This window comes from Plasmodium brasilianum, chromosome 13, assembly GCF_023973825.1.
Source record: "Plasmodium brasilianum strain Bolivian I chromosome 13, whole genome shotgun sequence".
NCBI lineage: Eukaryota > Apicomplexa > Aconoidasida > Haemosporida > Plasmodiidae > Plasmodium > Plasmodium brasilianum.
The window spans coordinates 967,141-988,872 of NC_090126.1; the positions used below are offsets into that span (position 1 = coordinate 967,141).

At 27.8% G+C, this 21,732-nt stretch overlaps 4 protein-coding genes across 4 annotated transcripts; 2 read left to right on the forward strand and 2 right to left on the reverse strand.

The window, feature by feature from the left end:
- Positions 1-2,325: 2,325 nt before the first annotated feature.
- On the forward strand, positions 2,326-11,217 carry MKS88_004887 (glutamate synthase [NADH]; the record flags this gene model as incomplete). The annotated part of the gene is made up of 1 exon (XM_067218100.1): positions 2,326-11,217. One exon carries the CDS (start codon positions 2,326-2,328, stop codon positions 11,215-11,217), a length of 8,892 nt encoding a protein of 2,963 aa, XP_067071267.1.
- Positions 11,218-12,817: 1,600 nt separating this feature from the next.
- Positions 12,818-15,087, reverse strand: MKS88_004888 (uncharacterized protein; the record flags this gene model as incomplete). Its single annotated transcript, XM_067218101.1, has 4 exons — positions 12,818-13,630; positions 14,198-14,379; positions 14,776-14,851; positions 14,998-15,087. The coding sequence occupies 4 exons, from the start codon at positions 15,085-15,087 to the stop codon at positions 12,818-12,820; spliced, it is 1,161 nt and encodes a 386-aa protein (XP_067071268.1).
- Positions 15,088-18,351: 3,264 nt separating this feature from the next.
- Positions 18,352-19,395, forward strand: MKS88_004889 (ribonuclease H2 subunit B; the record flags this gene model as incomplete). Its single annotated transcript, XM_067218102.1, has 1 exon — positions 18,352-19,395. The coding sequence occupies one exon, from the start codon at positions 18,352-18,354 to the stop codon at positions 19,393-19,395; it is 1,044 nt and encodes a 347-aa protein (XP_067071269.1).
- Positions 19,396-20,455: 1,060 nt separating this feature from the next.
- MKS88_004890 (cytochrome c oxidase assembly protein COX15) lies at positions 20,456-21,732 on the reverse strand (the record flags this gene model as incomplete). The annotated part of the gene is made up of 2 exons (XM_067218103.1): positions 20,456-20,567; positions 20,696-21,732. 2 exons carry the CDS (start codon positions 21,730-21,732, stop codon positions 20,456-20,458), a joined length of 1,149 nt encoding a protein of 382 aa, XP_067071270.1.

Genomic DNA, 21,732 nt, shown 5'->3' on the forward strand with positions numbered 1-21,732 from the left:
TTTTTTAATAAAGCATAATTTAAAATTATTTAATATTGTTCTTCCTATTTGCATTTGAAATAAGGTCAAGAAGGTTAACGCGTGTGTACACCTTAAATGAAATTGTATATATATATTTATTTATACATAGTACATATACTTGTAGGCATATCTGAACTTACATGTATGCAATATTCCTCTAAAGGACAAGTAAAAGGGAAGAAAAATAATTCTCCTTTAAAAAAAGTTAATAAATTTTTTTTTTTTTTTTTTTGAACTCATCAAAATTTAACAAAAAAAAAAAAAAAAAACAATTAACTACATCCTACTTTGTATATGTACACATATGTATGTACATATATATGAAATTTAAAAATTTATACAAAAGGGAAAAACTCATAATACTATAAGTATGTTCTCATTTCACTGCGCAGGACATGCGGGTAAAATTTTTTCCATTCTGTGTTTAAATGGTTTGTTCGTAAAAAAGTGTTAGCAAGAGTAAGCATTTATGTATATGTACACATTCGCGTACTTGTACAATACGCTTTTTTTTTTTGAAAAGAAAATTGAGAAACAAATTAACATTTACATAAAGTACTGTATTTGCAATTTTGAGCTTATAATAACAAATATCCATAATGATATGTTCTGAAATTATGCCCAAGCGCTTAAACATTTTCAAATTATATGTAAAGCATGCGTTAAACTTATATATATGAATATATGTATGTTATGTATGTGTATATGTATGTATGTGTATGCATGTGTATATCTATATATATGTATATGTTATATATGCGCATAAGTATATATATGTATAAGTATATAAATATATGTTACATATATGTATAAATATATTTGTATATATAATAAAAAAAAAAAAGAAAAATACGTAAATTTTAAAAGCTATACACCTATGAGCGTGAAGGATGTTACACAAATTAAAAAAGTAAATAAAAAAACGAACAAAAAATTAAACAAAAAATTTAAACAAAAAAATTAACAAAAAGTTGAAGAAAAAAAAGAACAAATTAAACAAAGAACGAACAAAAAAATAAACGAACAAAAAGCAAACAAAAAATAAACAAAAGACTTGCAAAAAATATAAAAAAAATAAACAAAAAATTAGAAAAATTCGCTAAATATTCAAATTAACTTTTATACAGAACGATATGTTCCCGAATTATCGCAAAATTTGTTGAAATTAAAAGGTATTAAAAAGAATGTAAGTAGCTCAAATCGCAAACAAATTAATGCCACTGTCCCATTTGCATTGCCTGCAAATTGTATACATGTCTCCCATCACGTATTTATAAATATATATATGTATGCACATACAATTGTACGTATTTATTAATATTTTTAAGAGTTTGTTTCCAAAAAATTAATACAAAAAAATATTAAAAAAAATATATAATATATAAAATAAGAACTCTTTCATATTTATTTTTTCCTTTGTTCTATTAAAAAACAAAAATATATTTATTTGAACCAATTATGATATGTGCCAAAAAATACAGATGCAACAGTGTTTAACATTAAAACTACTATTTGGAAAAAAAAATTTAATTAAATTCTAACACATGCCTATATGTGAAGTTACACATATTCTGTATGCGTAAATTTGTTTCTTTATTTTCATTTCTTTATTTTGCTTATTTTTTTAATTAGTTAAAAAAGAAATGAAAATTTTAATTTTTTAATTAAATATATGTATTTATTTTGATTTCTACAAAAAAAAAAAAAAAAAAAAAAACAGAATAAAAACGGAAAAGAAAAGAACAAACGAACAATGCAAAACATCAAAACAAAATAATACTATTTTTCTTTTTTATAATAATTGAATATTTTTTCCCACTTTTATTATAATTCATTTTTTTTTTTTTTTTTTATATGTTAATTCATTTTTTTCCATTTTTATTATAATGTATTTTTTTTTTTTTTTTTTATGTTTAATTAAATTTTTATGGTTTTCATTTATAGACGAATGGTGTAAATAGTTTTGTGTTTTATATATGCATATAAAATATACATCCCATTTACACGCTCACTTACGCCATTCTATTTGTGTTCCATAATTCGTAAAATTAAACATTTGCAAGTACTGTATGTATTTTAATACAGTCTTTTATTTGTTTACGTAACTGGGTAATCACGGCTAAATATCATTTGTTCTGTTAATAAAAGCAAAAAAAAAATTTATAAAAATATAAAACACAGAGAAGTATAACATACGGCGAAACAAAAAATATAGAAAGGTTTAAAGTGCAGTAAAACGCTAAATAGAACGAAGTGCAACGTGAAGCAAAACGCAAAGTGGAACAAGGTTTAAAGGGCAGTAAAATGAAAAAGAAAAGCCACCAAAAGGGCCTGTATGACAGTCGCTACGAAAAAGATGCTTGTGGTGTAGGAGTGGTTGCAGATATAAATGGAAAAAGCTCGAGGAATGTAATTCAAAAAGCAATGCAAATATTGCTTCGGTTAAGTCATAGAGGAGGTGTACAATCAAATAATGGAGATGGTGCAGGTATTTTGGTTGGAATACCACATGACTACTTTCAAATGTTAAGTGATACATGTCAGTTGCCTTTTTTGTTACCAGAAAAAGGGGAATATGCAGTTGCTCAGATATTCTTACCACAAAATGAAGAAAGAAGACTTTTTTTATATCATGAAATAGAGAAAGAAGTGTACAATCATGGACTAGTAGTCTTAGGATGGAGATCACCAATTCCTGTTCGAAGTGATGTCATTAGTGCTACTGTAAAAAAAAGTGAACCATTTATTGCTCAAATGTTTGTATGCAAAAGATCAGTATTTAAAAATTATGATGATTTTAATATATATCCATTTTCAGATATAAATTTTACAGATGATAGTAATTTAAATTTAAATGATTTACCAGATGATATAGAATTACTTGCATTTTTTATAAGAAAAAAATTAGTCAGACATAATGATATGTATTTTTGTAGCTTTTCTTCAAGAACAATAGTTTATAAGGGGTTACTAACCCCTTCACAAATATATCTATATTTTGAAGATTTGTTGAGTGAACAATTTACTACATATTTAGCTATGGTTCATGTAAGATTTTCAACGAACACCTCTCCTACATGGTATGCAGCTCATCCTTTTAGAAGGATTTGTCACAATGGTGAAATCAATACTATTAGTGTAAATTCTTTATTATTTCAAGAACGCATGCAGCTAGCTAAAGCTCCTAGCTTTTTTAAATCTGTTTCCATAAAAGACTTACGGCCAATTAATGAAGAAAACTACATTATTTATGATAACGATGATGAGATAATTCAGAAAAGAGATACTTTTGAAGATATTATGTTAACACGAAATAGAATAAAAAAGAAATCAAGAAGGAATTTGCTTTTAAAACTGAAGAGGGATTATACATATAACAGCACTGCTTTACATTATAAAATAAAAAGGGAATACATGAATTCTGACATTAATAGTAACTCAGAGTTTTTGAGTAATGTAAATGAAGCGTCTAAGAGTTCATCGGACGACTTGATGGATCTTAGTGAGGAGAGCATAAAGCACACTTTGAAGGGGAATCATTGTAACAGGAACATTGGCGGAAATAGCGGAAATGATGGTAGTGGAGGTAATAGCGGTAATGGAGGAAACAGTGCTAACAGCAACAGTAATAACAATTGTGGAAACAATTGCGGCAACGAATGCAACAATGGCAGTGGTAAACACTTTGGGAAATGCGTAAAGAGACGGGTAAAACATGGTGAATCTAAAAAGACGAAAGGCGAAATTAGCTTTCCCTCGGATTCCTCCCTTTTCGACAATGCTATAGATTTTCTGACCATGACAGGGAGAGAAATAGAGCAAGCAATTATGATGTTAATGCCCAGGGCATATCAAAAAGATCCAAATATAAGTCCGTTGGAAAGAGCTTTTTATGAATATCATACATGTTTAATGGAACCATGGGATGGACCTGCTTTGGTTATATTTACTGATGGAAACAAAGTAGGAGCATCATTAGATAGAAATGGATTAAGACCAGCAAGATATAGTATTACAAATTATGGATTATTTGTTTTATCTAGTGAAACAGGTGTTGTTGATTTATCTTATGATAAAGTTACTCATAAAGGTTGTGTTTATCCTGGAAAAGTAGTATTGGTAGATTTTAAAGAAAAGAAATTTTTAAGACATGAAGAAGTGTTAAGTAAATTTTTAAAACTAAAACCATATAAAAAATGGTTAGATCATTATTCTATACATTTAGATAATATTATTAAACCCGTTTCTAATATGGAAAATATACGTATGAATGCATATAAATATGGTACTATACTAAGTAAAGAGGATTATTATAGTAGTGCTGAAACAAATTTAGATTATCATGATGAATTATTAATTAAAAAGTTAAAAGCTTTTGGGTATACATATGATGCTTTTAATATTATAATATCACCTATGGTAAAACATGCAGCAGATGGGTTAGGAGCTATGGGTAATGATACAGCATTCCCATTTTTAAGTTATTTACATAGAAATTTATTATACTATTTTCAACAAACTTTTGCTCAAGTAACCAATCCAGCCATTGATCCAATCAGAGAAGAAAATATTATGTCCCTCATGAGTAATTTAGGGAAAGAAGGGGATTTATTACATTGTTCCTATACAAACTGTCAACGAATATTTATAAATGGACCTATATTAAATGAAGCTCTTTATAATATGTTACTTCAGATACCTGATTTTCCTCATATTATAGTAGATATGACCGTAGATATATCCAAATTAGAATCCATGATGTCTGGCGAATATTCTGGTGATTATAAATTTGATATAATAAAAAGTACATCATCACCCAAGAGAAGTTATCAAACTGATTACTTCAACAAATCAGATGAAAACAAAATGAAACAGGGGAAGGAAGAAAGTAATAAGAAAAAAATATCGTCCAAATATTTAATTAAATTTATTGATAATGTTAATACAAAAGTGGAAAATGCAGTTAGACGTGGAAATCAACTAATTATATTATCACATAGTAATATTAGTGAAAGTAGAGTACCTATATTTTCTATAATAATTGTAGGTGCATTACATAAATATTTATTAAGCAAAAATTTAAGAACGAAATGTTCTATTATTGTTAAAGCAGGAGATTGTTTTGAAATTCATCACTTAGCTGTTCTCCTCTCCTTTGGTGCTGATTGTATATATCCATTTATACTATATGAAAGTCTGCAAATCATAAAATATGGAGATAATGAAGCAAGATTAAGTAATCATCAAATGATAAGTAACTACAGACATGCAGCAAATTATGGAATTTTGAAAATTATGTCGAAAAATGGAATATCTACTTTACCAAGTTATAAGGGTTGTGGTTTAATGCAACCTCTAGGTATATCAGATGAAATATTAAAAAAATGTTTTATTAATGTATGTGATTCTATTATTGGTGGTGTAACATTCGAATTTGTGGAGAAAGAAATTTTAAAAATATTCCATAATGCTTTTCCAAAAAGAATATTAACATTAAATGTAAAAGACGCAACTGAAGAATTAGATGATTATGGAGAATATCACTTTAGAAATATAGGTAATACACAAATACATATGAATCATCCAGAAACTATTAGTTTATTGCAAAAAGCAACAAGAACAGGAAATAAAGATATATATAAAAAATATTCTGAATTACAAAATGAATTAATAAATCATTGTGAAATTAGAGGTCAATTAGAAATAAATTATAAAAAATGTCCATCCTATAATAAAAAAAAGAAAAAAAATGAACCCATAAATATACATCTAGTAGAATCAGTGAATAAAATTTTATTACGATTTTGTACTGGTGCTATGTCCTTTGGTTCATTATCTGAGGAAGCGCACACTACTGTTGCTACTGCTATGAATACTATGGGGTTAAAATCAAATACAGGAGAAGGAGGAGAAGCAGAAGACAGAATAAAACAACAACCAATTACTAGTGAAACGAATTGTAGTTCTGCTGTTAAACAAATCGCCTCAGCAAGATTTGGCGTAACTGCATACAGTCTAGTTAATGCACAAGAATTACAAATAAAAGTTGCTCAAGGATCAAAACCAGGAGAAGGAGGAGAATTACCAGGGTATAAAGTTAGTGCTAGAATAGCTTCAGTACGCAGAAGTACACCAGGGGTTGGTTTAATATCTCCTCCTCCTCATCATGATATGTATTCAATTGAAGATGTTGGGCAATTAGTTTATGATTTAAAAAATATAAATAAAGAAGCAAAGATATCAGTTAAGCTAGTGTCTAAACTAGGAATTGGTGTTATCACTTCTGGTGTTGTTAAAGGTAATTGTGAACAAATATTAATAAGTGGTATGTCAGGTGGTACGGGTGCATCTAAATGGACTTCTATTAAGCATGCAGGTTTACCATGGGAAATTGGATTAGCAGAAGCACATCAAACTTTATGTAAATCTAAACTAAGAAAAAGAGCTATACTACAAATTGATGGGCAATTAAAAACAGGAAGAGATGTTATTTTAGGAGCTCTGTTAGGTGCAGAATCATTTAGTTTTTCTACACAACCATTAATATCTTTAGGATGTATTATGATGAGAAAATGCCATTTAAATATTTGCCCTGTTGGTATATGTACACAGGATCCTGAATTAAGAAAAAAGTTTGCAGGCAAACCAGAATATATTATTAATTTTTTTTTTATGTTAGCAGAAGAAGTCAGAGAATATTTGGCTAGTATGGGGTTTAGGAAATTTTCCCAAATTATTGGCAGATCTGATTTATTAAAAAAAAAGGATCATTTAAAATATGACGAGAAAAGAAGGCTTCTAGATTTTTCTAAGCTGCTTTTCCCAGGATGGAAATATTATGCAGAGGATGAAATTAAGGATGATAATAGTAATAATAATAATAAGAAGAAGAAGAAGAAGAGATATACCAAAAATGGAAGTGATAAGAAGCGAACGAATGTAAATACGTATTATGTAAATTCAAAGTACAAGGGAAACAACAATACAAGTCTGACTAGGCTAGCAAAAATGAGGGGAAAAAGCGTTTTAATAAATGAAACATTTAACACTGTTAAAAAATATGATTCATCGAAAACGACCGATGGTGGATGTTGCGTCAATGGTGCTGATAAAAACGTAAACGCATTTTATGTTGACAGTTGTGAGTGCGAAGATGCGGAATACGCAGGGGATGAAGAAGAGGAAGAAGAGGAGGACGAAGAACAAGAGGAAGAGGAGGATGAGGGGGAAGAGGAAGAGGAAGAGGAGGATGAGGATGAGGGGGAAGAGGAGGAGGACGAAGAGGACGAAGAAAACATCGGGGATGAAGGGAAGACGGAAGAAGTACGCAGCTCGAACAATGAAGAGCCAGGAAAAAATGAAAGAGCGAAGAAAAGATATAAGGATCACACCGAAGAGAACAAGGTCATCCAAGAAAGTAAACCAAATGAAAAGGTAAAATATTACGTAACTGTTAATGGTAAGAATATGAAAAATGTCCAGGTACCAAATAAGAAGTTGAGAAAAATATTAGTTGAAAAAAAAAGTCATGGGAAAAAAAAAAAAAAACTTAAACCTATTCCAATTTTTTGTTGTGAAGCACAAAATCATAAGCTGTCTGATGTTATTGATAGAGAATTAATAAGAAGGTCTAAAATATCTCTACTAAACTGCACACCAGTAAGTATAAAGATGCCAATAAAAAATACAGATAGAGCAGTTGGAGCTATGTTAAGTTATCATATCATTCAGAAATATGGAGAACAAGGGTTACCAATAGATACTATAAATGTAAAATTTAGAGGCACAGGAGGATTATCATTTGGTGTTTTTCTAACAAGTGGTGTAAATTTTGAATTAGAAGGAGATGCAAACGATTTTGTAGGAAAAGGATTATCAGGTGGTATTATATCTGTACATTTTCCTAAGAACTCATTATTTATAAATGAATGTCAAAAAAATATGATTGCAGGAAATTCTGTTTTGTATGGTGCTACTAAAGGAAGGGCATTTTTCGCCGGAAGAGCAGGTGAACGATTTGCTGTTCGAAATTCTGGAGCTATTGCTGTTGTTGAAGGAGTTGGATGTCATGGTTGTGAATATATGACCAAAGGTATTGTAGTAGTTTTAGGAGAAATAGGATGTAATTTTGCAGCTGGTATGAGTGGAGGAATAGCATATGTATTAGATATTAATGAAAAGAATGTAAATCATCAAATGGTCGATTTGAAAGTATGTAAAACTATGGATGAAAAAATGACATTAGAAAAGTTATTACATGAACATTATGAACGAACCAATTCATGTACTGCTAAAATATTACTACAAAACTTTGATGATAATTTACAACGATTTACTAAAATTATCCCAAGAGATATTAAAAGAGTGTTAACTGAAGCTTGTATAGAATTTGTAAAAACAGGTAATGAAGAAGCTGCTGCTATATTAGATGACTGGGCTTCCCTACTAAAGAGTGTAGACCAACCAGAAAGCATGTATAAAAAAGCTATGCAATTTTTTACCACAATTTCGGATGATATATCAGGATTGCCAAAAACATTGGCATTAAGAAATGTTGACGGGTTAATTATATATGATATATTGCAAGATAATCACAGTAAAAAATTGTTAACTATAAAAAATCCGTCCAGTGATATGAATACAATATATAGTGAACAACATGGTATAAAAAAAAAAAAATATTTCGATTTTGAAAGATTTACACATAATTTAGAATTGTGTAGAAAAAATAACAGAAAGTGGAGAAGATATGCTGAAATTCCTTTTAAGTGTAGTGCTTTTGCTAATTTTAAAAGTATTTTCCCAAAAACTCTAGATGAGAAATCTAAAGAAATGATAAAGAAATATATGCTTAATGAAAAATACCTCTTAGACTTGCATTTAAAATCGTTAAACTCTAATAAATTTATTGAATGCTTAATAAGTAGAGAAGAAGGAGATGATTATATCAGTATGAATCAAAAACAAATAAGTCCTAATATATATACTTTGAAAAAATTACTTTGTGCAAATGATAATAATGATAGCAATGCGCCGGGTGATCAGACTCAAAAAATACCCAGTGTTGTTCCTCTTAATAATGATGAGGATTCTCTATATGCTGCTAGAAGTGTGGAAAGTAATGTCGCTAGGATGAGAGCCTACAGCAGGGGTAGCACTACTGTATCTACCAATGCTCCTTGGACATCTATGTCAAATACAAATAACGCTGCCTATACTACTACCGATTCCCCTGAAGGGAGAGACGCTCGTCTTGCTATTGGCAAAGAAGTTGTTATGCTTACCCCGAATAATAATGAAAATGAAACAAACGATACAACAAAAGCATCAACAGATTATGCAAATGTTCCAAATATGAACTTAGCAAAGCCATTTTTAGTTGCTAATCCAAATAAAGTGACTGGGTTTAAGGAATATGAAAGATTATCACACCCGTTAAAAGATATTAGTAGTAGAGTACTAGATTATTCAGAAATAATTGTGCCTATAAATGCAAAAAGTAAATTACATAATCAGTTATTAAAAACACAAGCATCTAGATGTGTGGATTGTGGTACTCCAACTTGTCATTATCCTAATTCAAGTGGTGGAGGATGTCCATTAGGTAATAGAATATTTGATTGGAATAATTTAATTTATGAAAATGAATGGAAAAAGGCTTTAGAACGTTTATTAGATACTAACAATTTCCCAGAAATAACAGGGAGAGTTTGTCCTGCCCCATGTGAAGATGCATGTGTGTTAAGTATAAATGATAAACCTGTCTCTATAAAATTTATAGAACTTTCTATTATTGAAGCTGGTTTTTTAAAAAAGTGGATCCAACCAATTATACCATGTCAAAGGACAGGTAAAAGGGTAGCAATAGTTGGATCAGGTCCTGCAGGGTTAACAGCAGCACAACAATTAAATAAAGCAGGACATGAAGTTACAATTTTTGAAAAAGATGAATACTTTGGTGGATTACTAATGAACGGAATTCCAAATGTACGTTTAGATAAAAAAATTATAGAAAGAAGATTAATACTAATGAAAAAGGAAGGAATTATTATGAAGAATAATATAAATGTAGGGGTTGATATAAAACTATCTGACTTAATGGAAACATATGATGCTATTTTGTTAGCTACTGGTTTTAAAATACCTAGAACGTTGGATATTCCTGGTGCAAATTTACATAATATATATTTTTCTATGGATTTTTTAACATCCTGTCAGAAATCGTTAATCAAATCTGATCTTATGGATGACAATTATATTGATGTCTCTGAAAAACATGTAATCATATTAGGTGGTGGTAAAACAGCTGTTGACTGTATTAGTTTAGCTATTCGTATGGGTGCTGCTAGTGTTTTACAATTTACTAGACAGGATGTACCACCTATAAGTACGACAGATTATTGCTGGCCAGGATTAAAAAATATTTTCAAAGTCGAATATTCGCATGAAGAAGCTATTATTATACAAGGAAGAGACCCACGAGAATTTTGCGTCAGAAGTTTAGAATTTATCCCGTCCAGTAAAGACCCCAAGAGGGTATCTGGAGTTAGAGCAATAAAGGTCAAGTTAAAAAAGTGCTCAAAATTTGAGAACAGGAAAAACAGTGCAACGGCTACTAATACTAATACTTCCAATATCACCACTGCCATTGCTACTACCGCTAAAAGTGAAGCAAAAAAACAGTCAAGTAAGTCAAATAAAATGAAAAGTTATAAACATCCAGAGAAGCCAAACGGACAGGGAACTACAACTGCTAGCTCTCACTCTTCATCTTCTATGGCTGACAATGACATTATTCAAAATTATCATTTACGAAAAGATCACAAAGAATATTTTGATATTCCATTTACTGAAAGAATTTACAAAGCAGATGTTGTAATATTAGCACTAGGTTTTTACAAAACAGATGATTCTATTTGGGAAAAGGATTCAATTAAAATTGAACTTGACAATTATAATTGTATAAAAACAAAAAATAGAATATATCAAACTAATTATAAAAAGATATTTGCATGCGGAGATTGTAGAATAGGTCCTAGCACAGTTGTGCAGGCCATAGCAGAAGGAAGAGATGTCGCATCGAAGATCGATGAATTTATAACCAATTCAGATTCCATACTCCCTTCGTGTAACACCTATTATTATTACCCTAAAAATTATAAAAATGTTCCGTTTAGGTCTTCTCACTGGGGTTAACATTTGTCCCTACTGTACCCATGTTCATGTTGCAGGGGTTACTTGTGTTAGGGTCATTTGTAGAACATCCATTTTAGTATTTACCATTTGACTTTGCACAAGCCGCCTTTTCACTAACTCTCATTTTACTATTTATCTTTTCACTATATGCCTTTTCATTGTGTGCCTTTTCACCATATGCCTTTTCACCATATGCCTTTTCACCATATGCCTTTTCACCATATGCCTTTTCACTTTATGCCTTTTTATTATTTTCCTAGTTACTATTTGCCTTTTTATTAATTGTTTAATACCCAATTGAGCTGTATTTTTTCAACTTCCTCATGCATAGACTGAGCGCACTTGAGGTGACAAAAACAATTTTGTTATTTTAGATTTGCAAAGATAACCTCTTTTGCATTAATATTAATGAAATATTTCATATTAAATGTACATCGGCATATGTACATATATATGTACCAGTTTTCTAAGTTTATAATTAATTTTACTCACGTGCACAATATTAACTTGCAAGATCTTATGTGTAATTCATTTCGTTCACATGGGATAAAAAATAAAAAATAAAAAAAAATAAAATAAAAAAAAAAAAAAAAAAAAAAAAAAAAAAAAAAAAAAAAAAAAAAAAAAAATGAATAAAAAAAGTATGACACAAAAAACATGAGAAAAAGAAAAAAAGACAACACACATAAAATTAACAATCAAATTGTCTATCGAATTAACTTCAAGTTAAAAATGGTAGTAAATTTCGCAAAAACAAAAATTAATAACTAAATTTGCTTAAAGGGACATATGTGATAATAAGCCAAAAAATGTAACTACATACGTACTTACATGCATACATACATATTATATATAATATATATATATATATAATATATATATAAAGCTAAATTAACAAACAATTTACTAAACAAGTTTAAAAAATACACATTTATTGAAAAGATAAAATGATGTTATAATAAAATGCGCATATAATAATATAAAAGAAGCAATATTCACAAAAAAATATTTTTACAAAGGTGTTTCTGTATTTTTTGCACAAAAAAGTGCTCACACTGCTATTAGTGAATTAAATATATTTTCATGTATATGTACATACGTACATACTTACGTATATATGTGCATATGTATATGTATACATCTATATACATGTGCATATGTATATATATATGATATGTTGACTGTACCCAACCAACGGCGTTTGGTGCTGCAGAGACAAAAATAACAAGAACAAAAAAAAAAGACAAATAAAAATAAAAGTTTTACTTTTTTTAACAATGAACCTCACGAAATACATGCGTGGTATCGATAAATTAAAGTAGTAGATATCACAAACTTAAAACATCAAAAAAAGGAAAATAAAATATTTATAACTCTTTTCGAAGAGTAAAATTACGTACTTTTAACAAAAATATGCATTTTTAAGGTACCGTTTAGAGTATATATACTTACATATATATGTATACACACATATACATACATGCACATTTACGCATATATTTGTATATATATGCGTATGTATATAAGGACCCTAAAACTAGTGTATGCGCATGCACATACCTATGTGAACCCTGTTGCGGACCATTTACAGAGAATTTGTTTATTTTACAAGAGTTTTACTACGGTAAACCTTATTTTTTGATATGTTGTCCTTATTACTAGATTTCTTTATCTCTAAACTTTCCTTTGTGCTAAGGGAAGACAAGTTTGCATACTGCTCTCTTTTTTTTTGTTTTAGAGAATATATTTTGGAGTTTATTTTATTTTTGTTTTCATTTATTAATTCCTCAATAATATTTTTTTTATCATATTTTCTTGAGTCTACATTTTTCATTAAAAAAGACCCATTCTTTTGAGGTACAATCAAATGACTTGTGTTAGTGCTAGAATATGCATATATATCTTTACGTTTCTCCTGAATAATCTGTTCTTGTTCCAAGTTGAATTTTGTAATATCCTTGTTTAATTTGTTAATATAGCTGTTGTTCAATAGTTCGTTCTTATCCTCTACTCGTTCTTTTGCATCTTTCTCGTTTTTCTCCTTTTTCATGTATTTCTCTTCTTTCACTTCTTTCTCCTTTTTCATGTATTTCTCTTTCACTTCTTCTCCCTCTCCTCCCTCATTTTCACTAGTCATGTCATAATATACATCTTCAAAAAACCCATGTCCACTCGTAACGCAATTCTTATTATGAGAATATACATACGAATCATGATCATTTAGCTTTTCATATTCCTCATTAACATGTAGAGAATTTCCTATAAATTCGCTATCACTACGTTGTACTAGATTATCATTTTTTCTGTAAGGAAATTCGATATTTTCTTTCTTAAAAATTTCTTTTAATGAATTTGTTTCTTCTCTGAAAGGGTAATCAAAATTAAGATCTACTACTACTTTACTTTCATCCTCCTGATATTAAAAATAAATTAAGTATAATTAGTAGCATTCTCACTTTCTCCTTAAATGCAAGCCCATGCATACATACATACAAACATGCATACGTACGTACATACATACAAACATGCATACGTACGTACATACATACAAACATGCATACGTACGTACATACATACAAACATGCATAAGTACAACATACATACAAACATGCATAAGTACAACATACATACAAACATGCATACGTACGTACATACATACAAACATGCATAAGTACAACATACATACAAACATGCATAAGTACAACATACATACAAACATGCATACGTACGTACATACATACAAACATGCATAAGTACAACATACATACAAACATGCATAAGTACAACATACATACAAACATGCATACGTACGTACATACATACAAACATGCATAAGTACAACATACATACATAAATACAAGCGTATACATGTAAATGTATACGCACGTTAGTATGCACAGCTGTTATGCTGTCTTTCTTGTTTGTCTTTTTCCTTTGTATAAAGACTTATTTTTCCTTATGCATATATATGCATGTTAACCTGTTCTCTTTTTTTCCTTTTAATGTAATTCTTCCATTCCATTTCAGTCATTCCAATTTTTTCTGCTACATTTGCACATAGAATATCTTCAGGGTTTAATATCTTATAATTCCCTATCCACATTTTAGGTTTTCGTTTATTAGGGTAATACACAAAGGTACCCTGAACAGAGTTCCCATCGACTAGTAGCAAAAAATAAAAAGGAAATAATGCTCATTAAATAGATTCAAAAAAAGAAAAAAAAAAAAAGTAAATAATGCAAATTTAAAGTCAAAAAAAAAAAAAAATGTGAACACTATACAGAATGTCCTATTATTGTATGTTTAAAAGAAAAAGGAAGAAAAACAGTGCACTTATGATCTACAGAAAAACAAATAAACATCATATTCACATGCACGCATACACCCATACGCACGCATCGTATTAATTGCATTGATGTATTATTCCTATTTGTTGCTGTTTATTTAAAATATAATATGCAAATCAACAAGAATTTCATAAGATATAGAAGAATTATCAATAGCAAAATTAAAACTCTATGGAAATCTCTTTTCATATTTTTTTTTTTTTTTTCTTACTCGTAGTATTATTATTTAATGCTTCGTTCATCATATTCTTAGGGAAATCAGGATCTTCTACCATTTCCGGGTCTCCCTTAAAAATGATATCATTAATTCATACATAATGTTTGCATGTGTGTAAATATAAGTATATATGCTTAAACACATACATAAGCACATGTTCAAATCGTTTTATGCCTCTCTACTAATTTTTCTTCTACTGTTCTTTTCATCAAATACCTCATTTATGGTTCTGTACTCTCCAATTTTTGTGCTTAATTCCAGCAAGGTCAATGGCTTTCTTTTCTGCTCACTTACTATATTTCCCATATTACAAATTGCACGCACACGGTACTTTATCTAAATTGTGTTATGTTTTACACTTAGAACTATGCTTCGAATTATGATATAAAGAAATATAGTGAAATATTATACAAGTGAATAAAATTAAACATAAAATATATTCACTGATTTTGTTCTTTCCGAAGGAAGGGCATAACTCCTCATTAATTTTGAAATGTATGTATGTATGTGTGTATGGGTATATGTATGTATATGTTTATGTGTAAAGTATTAGGAATAAGTGTTGCTCAATTTTCATGTTTTTCTCTTCGTTAAAAATATAACTTCAGTTTTGTGTATTCGCAGGTTATTTTTAATTATTTTATAAATTTGTACAAGAGATAGAAATTGAAAAAAAAAAAAGAAAAAACACGAAACAGACTAAGCAGCTTTAAATATACCAAATTAAAAGTGACCATATGCCCATTAAATCCCTTTCGTAGATAAGTTGTACCGTCGTTTTAAATTCTTTCTAGTGAAACTTTAAGAAATTGTGTAATTTATATGCTTCTCTCTCCTTTAAATTGTTTTAATTGCAGAATAAACATAAGAATTAAAATATATGTATGTATATATATATATTTTATTTTTATTTATTTTTTTTTTTTACAAATTGTACGAAAATTTATATTTGTAGAATTTGAAGTTCATTTTTTTAAATTGAAATTTGTAGACATTGCTTTTTCTATTCCTTTTTTCTTTTTTTCAAACCTTTTAGATTTAATGCATAATGTACCCTACGATTTTACAAGTTTGTGATTAAGCACATTAAAAATGGGAAGGCATTTTTCTTAACATGTATATGTACGTTGTAGCTTTTTTTTTTTTTTTTTTTTTTTTTTCATTTATGTTCCTTCAACGTATACAAAAAAAAAGAAAAAAAATTGAAGACCTTATTTCATACAAGACAATAAAGGTATTATATAAAAAATATATATACGTCTCAGTTGCTTATAGAAAAATAAATAACTTTTAATAGTTTTCTTATTTATTTATTTACATAAAGAACCATTTCCCCCTATCTTTTAGTAAATGTTTTACGTCCTTCTTTTAATTGAACAACCTATTTAAAAGAAGGCCAAATATAGTATAGAATATTATTATTACCTTACTATTTAGGTAACAAGCACGTGTAAAACTAACTCAAAAATAATTTTATGTGTGTGGAACATATTATGTAGTTGCGAATTTCTTTTTTTTTTTAAAAGAAATATGTCTATACCGAAGATTTAAAAAAAAAGAAAAAAAAAATTTTTTAACTAAGAAATTGAAAATATTTGCCTGTACACTACTGAAAATAGCGTGCAAATTAATGCAACATAATTTCTCTGTGTGCAGTTTTTTAGAATGTTCTGTGGATAAAGAAATATATATATATATATGTATATATCTATATATATGTATATATCTATATATATGTATCTATCTATATATATGTATCTATCTATATATATGTATATATATACATTTGAATTATATCTAATAAAAGATCTAAATATATACATGCTTTCTTTTTTTTTTTTTTGAGAGTAAGGAGCTTATATGTTAAGGGAAAAAAAAAAAAAAAAGTGAGCACACGTTTTCCAAATGTTATAAAACGGTATATAGTGAAAAGAACTGTAATAAATAGAACATATATAACTGAAAATGCTACAGCAAAAATTTTACTTTTTTTTTCTGATCATACTAAAATTTACACGTATATTAAAATAGGAAAGAATATGAAGCTAGGCTATTCAACAAATCTATGTAGTTGTTTTATATTTTATTCATTTTTCATTATATTTTTTATTTAATTTTTTTTTTTTTTGGGTTCTTTTTTTTTATTTTATTCGTTTTTTATCATATTTTATTTTAATTTTATATGTTTTTCATTTATTCTTTTTACTTTAACGATTTAGCTCCTTTTTCGTTAAACCGTTAATGTGAAAATTTTGTAAAACAAAATATTAATTAGCTCTATAAGTAATATGCTAAGTAAGAAAAATTAGCTGAAACGTAAGAAGCACCAAGAATAGTACAGAATGAAAGGTGATGAGAAAAATCATTATGTATGGCATTTGCTCAAATAAAAAGTACTAGTAATACACCCTCTTAAACTCTTGGTACTTATGTACAACTGCTGAGATATACGATGTGGAGCAATTTTCTGTATTTTAACGAATGCATATAGAAATGTTCATCATACATGATAAAATATTTTTTTTAAAATAAAAAGAATATGTAATTTCCTCAGGTAAATATGAGAAATTGTCCTTTGAATTAGCAATTTGATTAATTTTAACACTAGGACATAATTTTTCCATTTTGAACTGCTTAAAGAAATGTATTTATTATCATGTGTAAGTACTGTATTAATTTATTCAACGTCGTTGAAAACGTATAGACTAGGAAATCCACACTAGTAGCTGCTCTGATCTATAATTTTAACTCTCGCACACTTTTATCAATTAATATATAGATATATTTAAACCAATTGCATCTTAACCACTTTCATTTGACTCTTAAAAATGTATGTAAAAAATTCGGCGTATTTTTAAGGCCATATATAAGTCATATGCATACATATATACATATGTTCGTGCCATGTATATATGTATGTATGCATATACGTAAAATAAGAATTTTTTAAAAACAATGAGACATATGTTCCTAAGAGAAGCCAAATATTTACGATGTGTCCCTCAGAAAATTACACGTCTTTTTTAATTTTTTTTTCCTTTTCCTTTTTTCTTCAAGTTCTTATACATTTTTTTTTTTTTTGCATAATATCATTTTTCTTTCTAACTTATTTTATTGTGGCGTGTGAAATTTCCAAAATATTCAATCTTCTTATATGATCGCAATTTAGTTTTTAAAAGATATAAGATAAATTTTCTTAAGATGTAACAAATGGAAAGCATGTATCTTCATCATCTGCTCACTTCCATATACTTAAGTTAAAAAAAAAACTTGCACATATATTTATATGTACATATGTTTAATATATATATGTTTAAATGTACAATATTTATAATATGTATAATGTGTACAGTTTGTACAGTAAGCTTTCATTTTCAGCATTGATAAGCACAAAAAAAAAAAAAAAAAAAAAAAAAAAATTTAACGGTAATGCCCAAAATCCGAGCTGAGGAAAAAAAAATAAAACAATAGAAAACCAAACGTTGGACTATTTTGATAACGTACTAGGAAAAGATACTATACAATAATTCTTTCATTTCATAACCTTTGAAAGGGATACATTTTTTAAGCATGGAAAATAATAGAAGTGCATTTTTATTTCATATATTTTGCTCGGATATAAATGAAAAGGAGAAGGCAGAAAATGTTAAAGTTAAAAATTACTCTTTTATAAAATTACCAAGTGTGCCAGATCCATCAAAAACAGTACTATATTATTTTAAGCAGGAAAGTAATGAACTTTATTTATTGGAAAGGAATTATTATAACCCTAAAATTGAAACAATTAGAAATGAAAATGATAAAATAAACAAAAGTTGTGTGTCCCTATTTATTAATAACTACACTATAGAGAATGATTGTAGTTTTTCTTGCTATCCTGTGGATGCATTATACTTATTCATATCAATAATATATTATAATTGTACAAATTTTACATACACAACATTAGAAGACTACTTGGATAATATATTAAAGGATAATGAAAAAAAGAAAGTAGAAGCAACTAAAAATGTTTTATATATTTTTAAAAAAGATGTAAATAGTATAAAAGATAGATTAAAAAATGTCTCTGATGAATTGTGTGAAAATGGGAAATTATATTATAAACCGAATATGAAAAAAGTTCAAAATTTTTATAACTTAAAATGTATAATATTATTTAATTTCATAATAGAGCATAAAATAATTTTCCCTGATTATTCTCAATATATAGATAAAGATTTACTAGAAAAATATATAACTGACGTAAATACACATCCAATTAATTTAATTATCCAAAAAAAATTGAAACATATTGATAAATATAAAGAATACAAAAAATATGTAGATTCATATTTAGTACAATTTAATAACAGACATTACAAAATTAACGGGTCTAATTTAAGAACATTTATTTGGTTAATTATAAAAGGATTTATGTGCTCATCATTAAGTGAAAAAATAACCCCCCTTGATATACTCGAACACTTAAATAAAATTAAAGAAAACGAAAAAAAAAAAAAAATGCAACAAAATGAAACGTTCTCGAAAAATAAGAAACATCCATCTCAAACCCCCAGGAACCAGATGAGTATCGACTCCTTTTTCAAAAAAAAAAAAATTAAATTAAAATAAATTATAAAGTTAAAAACTACATATGCCAATTTATTCCTGCAGTATGAAAAAAAGTAATTAGGCCTCCATTTTATTCTTACATATTTAATTATAAGTAAACATCACTATGTACGTAGTAAAATACACGTGAAGAATTGTTGCTACTATAACCAAGAATGTTTAACCTTATCGTCCTTATTATTTTACTTTATTGCTTCATTACTTTATTTCTTTACTACTCTATTTATTTATTTATTTACCTTTTTTTTTTTTCCTTGCCTTTTTATTAATCACAGTTTAAAAGGAAAATGTATAAAAAATATTTTTAAATGTTTGATCTAAATTCGTTCTCAATTTTATTTTTAAAACTGCACTGTTTTAAAGACAAACTGAAAAATATATGTATTTGTACAACCAACACATATAAGATAAATTTTTTTCTTTTATACTCTGTTACAAATGTAAGCAACAATTATATGCAACAAATATATGCAACAAATGTAGGCAACAAATATATGCAACGAATACGTAAAAGGAGTGCATAAAATAAAATTAAAGTGTAGTGCGCCCTTTACGAAATATGAGCTAAGATATGCAATTAAAGATTTATATAACAAAAAAAGAAAACGTAAATAGAATAAATAGAATAAATAAAATAAATAGAATAAATAAAATAAATAGAATAAATTGAATAAATAAAATAAATAGAATAAATAGAATAAATAGAATAAATAGAATAAATAGGCTAAATAAAATAATTAGAATAAATAACATAATTTAAAAATCCGGCAAAACAATAATAATGCACAAGCATAGCGAAATAGTTTAAAATTATAGTGGACATAACAGAATAATGAAACTATTGGGGTATCCATTATATAAGTTAAATAGACTTCAAAATAAAATTAAGGTATATATTAAAAATGTGAAAAAAAAAGTACAATAATATTTCAATTTAACAAATAAGATAATTATATTTTAACTCTTTTGAACGGAAATAATGTAAAAATGTCCATGTATATGTAGGTATATGTACATATGTATGCATATATACCCTCAGGCTCCTCACCTGCACGTGCGCTTAATTAAATGAAGAAGAGTCGACAAAATGCAGAAACCCCCAAATTGGTGCACCAAAGCCATGTGAATAGGAACGTGATGTACTAACAGATTTATTCCTGTTAACATTTGAACTGTTGTGATAAATGGTAATGCGAAAAAGAGAAGTTTTGTTTTTCTACTTAAAGCCATTTGCTTGGAATAATAATGTAATAGGAAACTACTTAAAACAATGAAATATGCAAGCATTCGATGATTGAACTGTACTATTCCAGTATTTTCAAATAACTGCTCATACTTTTTTTTTTTGTTCATATAAAAGTTTGCTACCTCATCGGGAATATATTTATCCAACATTTTTGGCCATGTATTATAAGCATACCCAGCATCATTACCTGCTACAAAACCTCCATATAAAATATTTGAAAGAACTAAAAATGCAAAAGCAAATAATCCTAATTTCATTTTCTTGGTAACATTTCGTTTTTCATACATTTCATGCATTAATTCATTTCTTAAAAATTCGGGCCACTTTGTTATTTGGCTTTTTGAAAATTGTCTTCTTAATTTTCCTATTTCAATTAATGTTAAAGAGTTCAGAAAAAGATAACTATACATTACCGTCGCACAGAACAAATGAAAAACTAATCGATAAGGAGATACCCTTGGTGTTTTATTTTCTGTTTGTAATTTTTCAAATCCACTTTTTACCATCCACCAACCAACGAAACCTTGAAATGTCCCTAATGCAAAGAGAACACTTAAATTTTTAAGCATATTTTTTTTTAAACACTTTTTATACAAAAATAAAGCAGAACCACTCACAAAAAATAAGCCAATAGCACGACCAAACATCCTATGTAGCCATTCATTAAAAAAGATTTTCTTATATTCATCCAATGATATATTATAATGTACTTCTTTATATTCTGGTGTTGATTTATATTTTTCAAATTCTTTTAGCCATTCTTCATCATTTCGTGGATATTTTATTCCTTGAAATTTCCAGTGAGTTATTGATAATCCACTTTCAGTTAGTCTCGTATAACCTCCTATACTTATCATAACTAAAATTAATAAACTGCATATATTTAACCAAACACCTACTTTAAATTCATATCCTTCTTTTACATAATTCGTATATTTTTCAGCCTTTTTTATAATAAATAGTTCTTCTGATTTGCTTAATTTAATAAATGTGTTGAAGTTTCTTCTATGTTGCATTGTTCTTCTATTGACTCCATTCTCGAAAACCCTTCTAAGGTAATAATGCTGACGAAAAACTCTATTGAAACGCAT